The 8190-nt window shown below is 36.3% G+C and overlaps 1 protein-coding gene across 1 annotated transcript in view; it reads left to right on the forward strand.

Moving 5' to 3' along the window:
* LOC106872771 (claspin) overlaps positions 1–8190 on the forward strand; it is a 59663-nt gene that overhangs the window by 29898 nt on the left and 21575 nt on the right. The window contains exons 15-18 of the mRNA XM_014919871.2: positions 1296–1339; positions 5335–5464; positions 7055–7176; positions 7461–7588. Coding sequence (XP_014775357.1) covers positions 1296–1339; positions 5335–5464; positions 7055–7176; positions 7461–7588 — 424 coding nt within the window. The remainder of the gene's footprint in view (positions 1–1295; positions 1340–5334; positions 5465–7054; positions 7177–7460; positions 7589–8190) is intronic.

Raw genomic sequence — 8190 nt, forward strand, 5'->3', positions numbered from 1 at the left:
ATATATATATATATATATATATATATATATATATATGAATGATATGATGCAATAGGATATGATATGATATATAACAGGATATGATACGGTATATAATAGGATACAATATATAATAGAATGCAATACATTATATAGTAGGATACAATATGACATGATATATAATCATGATATGTAATATGGTATATATATATATAATGATATGATACAATATACATGATATGATATGTAATATAATGTATATAATGATATGATGTATATTATATTATATGATGATATATATGATACGATATATGATATATATAATATAATGATATTATATGATATATGATATGAGATATAATATATGCTACTCTCTGAGTGGTTGGCGTTAGGAAGGGCATCCAGCTGTAGAAACTCTGCCAAATTAGATTGGAGCCTGGTGTTGCCATCCGGTTTCACCAGTCCTCAGTCAAATCGTCCAACCCATGCTAGCATGGAAAGCGGACGTAAAACGATGATGATGATGATGATGATATGTGATATATATATGATATATATAATATAATGATTTGATATATAATATATGATTTGATTCTGTCAAAACAGTCTCAGAAGTCTGGTGCAGGCTTCTGCCTGGCCAGCTCCTGTCAAACCATCCCACCCATGGCAGCATAGAAGGGGAATGTTAAATGATGAACGATGATGATTATATTTGAATTTCCACTTCAGTATTGAGGCTTTAAGTGTTTTTTTTATCTGTGTGTGTGTTTGTGTGTGTGTGTATATATATATATATATATATATATATATATATATATATACAAGGGGGTATCCAAAAGTAGTTCAGGCTTCAGCTGCAAGAGGCAACTTGATGCAATCCTCAGGCAAAATATTCAAACTTAGAGTCTGATGTCTTTACAAGATATCAATTCCACAGGGTAAAGAATGGCTATAGGAGGGATCGAATTGGGCGGATACAGAAGCAATTATGCAGATAAACAGATTAGATATACTGAATATTATAATTTGGATATGAAATACAAAATGTGTATGTATGTATGTATACATGCCAAAGAAGAGAAAGCAAAAGGTGGAGACTTTCAGATGATGAACATTTAAGTATAAAGATACAGATATTTATATTAATAGATCCAACTTACAGAGTACAAACATGTATACCTATTTTGTATTTCATTCACTAACTATTATATTTAATATCTAATTTGTTTATATGCATAAATGCCTATGTGTGTGTCACTGAGTCACTGCATTATTTATTTAAAAAATATATCTTCTCTTTCTCATCTATATTACAGGAAAATCAGAAGGGAATTTTTGGAAGATGAAGCTGAACTCTCAGGTGAGATTACTTCATATATTTTATTTTATGGAATAATAATTATAATAATAATAATAATAATGATAAAGCAAAGACTGAAGTTTTCATATCGGCGGCACAAAAATGAAAGCTTGCTTACCAAAAACTACCAGGCTAACGTTCTTCAAAATGGTTCTGACCCTAAATGCAGATTCTGTGATAAATTTGATGAAACTATAGACCATCTCGTCTCAGGATGTCCTGTGCTGACACCAAACAAATCCCAAAATCACCATTATAGGGTTGGAGAGTATTTACATTGGAAAATATGCAAGGCCTACAAAATCAGCACTCCTGCTTACTGGTATGAACATCATCCTGTGCTGGTCATTGAAGGTAAAAATGTCGGTATCCCTTTACCCTCTCAGACCTGGGGCCCCTGTGTCTAACTTAACCCTTTACCTGAGTTCCTGACCAAAAAACAAATAGTTGCATTTGCAGCTCAAGGGTGATGATTGCAGACAAATTGATGGAGAGAATCACAAATAAACTCAAGAGAATAATAATAAGTTTACCCCTGAACTACCATATTTGTTCATTATAGGCAAACTAATGGACAGTCACAAAAAAAAATTCGGGAGACTAACAGTTATAAGCCCATCTCTCAACTACAGTGTTTGTTCTCCTGGATTGCTACTTTGTTCATATCTTTTGCCAATTTGGTTGTCCACATCACTCTTATTGTCTGTGTAAGGATAAACTCTTCATCTGAAGAATAAATATCATCAGGAATTTCCTTAGCTGTAAATATCTAGGCCTTACTTGTTTACCTGATGAAGTGCTGGATCTGTTATATGCTTGTTTCATTGCAAAAAAAAAAAAATTTATTAAAAACAAAAGTAGCTGACAGCTATGGGGAACACTAGTAACAATGAGTCATAAACACGACTTGGGGCAAGCGAAAGCGAAATCGGGATAGCACCTGTGCCCAGCGTCGCTTTTCTGGCACTTGTGACCGTGACGTGTAAGGATTTTCGAGCGAGATCGTTGCCAGTGCCCCTGGACTGGCTCTTGTGCGGGTGGCACATAAAATGCACCATTTTGAGCATGGCTGTTGCCAGGACTGCCTGACTGGCCTTCGTGCGGGTGACACGTAAAAGCACCCACTACACTCTCTGAGTGGTTGGCGTTAGGAAGGGCATCGAGCTGTAGAAACTCTGCCAAATCAGATTGGAGCCTGGTGTAGCCATCTGGTTTCACCAGTCCTCAGTCAAATCGTCCATCCCATGCTAGCATGGAAAGCGGACGTTAAACGATGATGATGAAGTGTTACATGAAAAAAAATGCAGATTATTTTATTCAAGCAAGCTAATTTTGTACAATGGCCCGTTATCACGTCAAGCATGTGTGTCTTTTCAGCATGGGGTAGCATGTTATATATATAGAGGGAGAAGTGATACTGGTATTCATAATTTGAGAATCGTTGTACCAATATTTTACTGTTGTTTCTTTCACTACATGGAATGTGTAGTGAAAGGAGCAGGTAATTCAGCCGTAAACATTGCTTTAGATCAGTGTTCCACAACCTTTTTTCACTCATGGCACATATTCTTTTCAAAATTTGGCAGCACACTTGAGCTAAAAATATATCTTAAAGTATAGGGAAAAAAATTATATTCAGGTTACACTGTGACATACCTAGTATCATTTCGTGGTACACCAGTGTGCTACAGCATACTGGTTGCAGAGCACTGCTTTAGATTAAAACTGAAGTCAGTAGCAGAATAGTCCACTTTTTCCCATATTAAACACATTCAAGACAAAAGATTACATACACAAAAGTGGGCTGACAAAGTTAGGAGTTACCGTTGCTGCAAAGAGGTGGGATATAAATTCTATCATTGAAGCTACAAAGAAGGCCACTAGGTGGCTTTTGATAAGAAGTGCATGCTGCTGGGGTTGCAAGCTGGGACTTGATCAGCTACGGCTGTGTCAACTGGATGAGAGGTTCTGATGTTGACAGACGTTGAACCCGTCGAGGCCCCTGAAACATTACTGATGATGCATCCCAGAGTTTCCCCAAGATGTATCTTAAAAGCTACCTACATTCAAAAGTTTTTAAAAGTAGTATAAGAAAAATGAAAATTGTATGGGAGGCAACTCTGCAAGTGATTGTCTCCCTTAGCTTATATATGTATCAGTTCTTAGGGTTCGTAGTGAATAACCATTTAAAAAATTTAATACAGTTATTTTTTTTTTTTACCTGTAAAAGTGACTGCATTAAATTGATTATTCCTCCTTTTTGTAGATGTCATGTCAGCTGGCGTTAGCTTTTCACCACTTTTGTCAACTGACCGACAATAGACCGTATACGTGGTAGATAGAAGAGACGAAATCCCTGACATTTCACCTTACCTTATTAAGTAACAAAAGGATGCATTGCTTAATGTCATCTAAGACATCCTTAAAAAGACGGGCCCCCAACCTCCAAACCACGAGTCATTTGGTACCAGGCTGTAACTATCAGAGTCAGCAAGGTGCTTTTGCTTATATATCTGATCGTGAATTCCACCCATAACCATCACATAGTTTATCTCAAATTGCACCATTTAAATTGGCTTTCTTTATATTTGTAAATTTAAAAATTTTCCCAACATCAAAAATTATATCATCATTATAATCACCCTGTTATCATCATATCAAAAAATCAATCATCATTGTCATAAGTAGAATGATGATGCTTTGCTACTATATAGTTATTTTAAACCATTTTTTGTATAATGCAGTTATGGTGGTGAATTAACAGAGTTGTTGCAGTTTCAGATAAAATACTTTGTGGTTTTCATTCAGGCTTTTTTATGTCCTTAGTTCAAATCCCACTGAGATCAAGTTTGACATTCATCTCTCTGGGGTCAATGAAATAAAGTGCCGCTGAAATATTGGGGTTGTTTCCCACTTTCTTTCTTCTCTCTTTTGGTGTTTCTGATTCTTCTTATTCTATAAGAATTGACTGTGCTCTGCTTTAAAGAAGGTTGTAGGAGACCACTTAAAGTGTCAGTGATGTTGGATTGAGATTGGAGGTCCTGCTAACTGGGTAAAAATCTACAGAGCTAAGAAGAGTGACTCACACTTCTTCGCAGTTTCAGAGGAAATAGACGTAAGGGAAGGGGTGTAATCTTTGTGAAATTGAGCCTCTTGCTGTTCAGATTGGGTATCAGTCTATTGCTAAATGTTTGCAAAAAAACACTTGAGAGAGATGTGAAATTTCATAGAGTAACAGTTTTTGATCTGGGCATGAAGTGTTTACTGGGAGAGCTGCAAGATCAGATACTGTAAGGTAAGTGTGTCGGGAGAGGTAGGGATGAGTGGGTCAGAGATTTTAATATAGTTTTGCTATGGCTTTGTCTACTAAATAATCTACAATTGCCTGCATTGACTGATTTTTTTCATTCACCACTAAATATATACTAACAACTCAGGACCATTTATACACACATTCCCACACTCCACTACCACTTATACACACATTCCCACACTCCACTACCACTTATACACACATTCCCATGCCAAAACCACTTGTGTGCACATTCCCACATGTCAACACCACTTATGCACACTTCTCACATTCCAACTTCACTTGTGCACACATTCCCACATGACAGCACCACTTGTGTACGCCCACGTCAGCACCACATGCACACGCATTTCTGCATGCCAGCGCTACTTGCATACACTTTCTCACATTTCAGCTCCACTTGTGCACGCATTCCCACATCTCAACGCTACTTGTGCATCCTTCCCACATGTCAACACCACTTGTGCATGTTAGGACAACTTATGCATGCATTTTCACATGTCAGCACCACTTGTGTATGCATTTTCACATCTCAGCACCACTTGTGTATGCATTCCCATATGTCAGCACCACTTACATACACACTCCTACATGTCGGTACCATTTATGCACACATTCTCCACACACCAATGTCACTGCAAAACACCGACACAACTTATGTTAACATTTGAATATCTTTTAGGGAGTGAATATGACAGTGATGAGAACGATAATCTGGATGATGAATTTGACGTGATGGAAGAGGAGGAGGGTGACAAGGACGTCACACTTGATAATGATGAGCTTCGTAACCAGGTCGGCAGAGTGCATCTGTAAGTTAATCTGACTCTTGTTGTTGTTGCTATGGTTTCTGTTGTTTGAATGCTGTTGGTATTATTTTATAACATAAATGAATAAGGATTTACAAATGTCTGTGTGGAAGCTGAAAATTTGTTAACCCTTTTGATACCATATTTCTGTTGAGATGCTCTGTGTTTCTTTATTTTAAATATAACAAAGAATTTAGTATAATAACTTCGTTATCATTAAGCTAGTGTTAGGAACATAAATTGTGACCAAGGTTTGGTGGAGGATTTTAATTCAGAATATTTGAAAACAAGACATTTGTACTACAGAGCCAGAGGTGGTTTCAGCTGGGTTGGTATCAAAAGGGTTAATAGTGTCACTTTGCTTGGTGGGTATGAAATCAGTTCCTAGATCAGGGAATCTGTATGCATTCTGCTTCAAATGTAAGAGCAAGTGTTATCGAGCGCAAGCATGGCTCTGTGGTAGGAAGCATATTTTTCCACCATGTGGTGCTTGGGTTCAGTCCCACTGCATGGCGGCACCTTGAGCAAGTATCTTCTACTATATATACAATTTCAAATTTCACTATAGGTTGTATCTGTATCAGGACAACCCCCACCCCCTGACAACTATCCCTTAGGGCAATTACCCCCTCTCCAAATATATTAAGATGTCTTAAATCAGCTGTTGTTCTCAAGCAATTATACTTTGGGTGTTATTGTCCATGGGGTGGGGGTAAGTGTCCTAGACTCATATCACATGTATGGGATATATTTTTTTTATGGGGAAAATGCAAAAGTAAGAGTGAATTTTATGAGTGCTTTGTATTAAGTCTATAAAATTGTGCATAAAGTATATAAAGTGTGTATATATATATATATATATATATATATATATTTATATATAAAATGCATTAAGTAATCATTGTATTCCAATTTCTTTCACTTCTCAATGAGTAGCAGATGAGCGACTATCTTTCCATACAGACACAACACAGGCTATGCTTTCAGGGCTTTTGGATAAAGTTTTTAGAAATAACCCAATAGGTTTACCATTAATTCCATGAAATATTAATGGATCCTGCTAGCATGTATCATTCTACCCATGATGACCAGGTAAAATGAATATAAATATATAAAGGAAAAATATAATAGAAAATCTGTCAGGTAACATAGATGACAAAAATATTGGTTTGGTCAGCAATGTCAAATTCATTTGGCTTTGTGGACCGGGTTTAACCATAAATTAAATCTCATGTACTAGATCGGGACAATTATTCCTGAAGTCCCTATTCATAATGCAGGCCAAATTAAGTGGATAAATGGAACAGTTTAAATTGTAACAACTCTGAATGCATGCTTGTAATATTTTACAGAATATTTTAAAATTAGAAATAATAAAAAATTCTGTTTATAAAATCAAGCTGGGAGCTAGACCAAGCATTGTGGAGATCCTGACCTAGTCCAAAGGTTGTATACTCGTTTCTCTCTGTCCCTCCTCCTCTCCATCATCCTGGGTTATGTTGTACTTATTGTACTGCCAGAATTGTAATTCTGTTCTCTGATCCATCATCTCTTTTCTTAACTCTTTTTTTACCTTTCCTATACACCATGTAGTAAGAAGATGATTGATGATGATAAACGGGAAGTGATGAAATTGCAAGAGATGTACCTTCCTGATGGTGACCTCTATTCTGAAGGGGCCGGCAGGAAACGGCAGTTTAGATGGAAATACATTGGTAAGAATTCTATCCCTTTTGTTAATTTAGTCTTTTCTTTGCCATCTTTTTCCCTCCTTCTAAAATGTTTTTTTCTCAATTCTTCTATTTTCTTTAGTTTTTCTGTTGTCATTTCCCCTATCAACAAATCATCCACAGGCTTTGCACATTTGGAGGCTTGTAAAAAATCCCTTAGTTGAAAACTAGGTAGAGAAGTTGGCAACAGGAAGGGGATCTAGCCATAAAACAATACCTCAATAATATATTTGTCGAAACCATACCTTTTTTTTTTTCTTTGATGATAGATGAAAACTCACAGCAAGATATGTTCCATCATGAATCGGATAAGGAAGAAAATGAGGAAGAAGAAGGAGATGATCTGAAGTGGAGAGTTGAGAGACACAACCGTGAGAAATGGTTGGCTGAAAATGTGGTGAGTTTATTTTGTTGCTTTATTTCAATTAATTTTGGAAATTATGAAGTATTTAGTCAAAATAATTTATATCTCCTGATCAAGCTGGTGTTTGGAACATGACTTAATGATGTAAGATTTTTATTTAGGTTACTTTAAAGCAGGAAGGACTGTCAGAAATGGACAGTCTCAAGCAAAGTGGTATCAAAAGGGTTAATCTACTGCCTCTTTTATCATCATTTTATGTTCATTTCTCATGCTAGCATGGGTTGGACAAGTCATGGTCTGAGTCTGTTCTTATTTGAAGCTACTTCTCTCATAGATGGGTTGGAGGACTGTTTCATTTGCATATTCTATTTTAGGCTTGGTTTCTATGTTAGAATATCTCTCCCAATGCCACTATCACTTTATGTAGTATACTACTTGCATTTTATTGTGGCATCAGCACTGGAGTAGTTGTCATGTCTTCAGCAAACTAAAGAGTCCTCACTCTCTTACATTGTCACCTTTTAGAGTGTAGTGGCATCAGCATTTAATGGACTACCTTGTCTCCTGCAATACTAAAGAATCCTCATTAATTCAAAGTAAACCTAACCAAGAGAAAATCAAGATGGTTTTTAATT

The sequence above is a fragment of the Octopus bimaculoides genome, chromosome 11 (genome assembly GCF_001194135.2).
Source record: "Octopus bimaculoides isolate UCB-OBI-ISO-001 chromosome 11, ASM119413v2, whole genome shotgun sequence".
Classification (NCBI taxonomy): domain Eukaryota; kingdom Metazoa; phylum Mollusca; class Cephalopoda; order Octopoda; family Octopodidae; genus Octopus; species Octopus bimaculoides.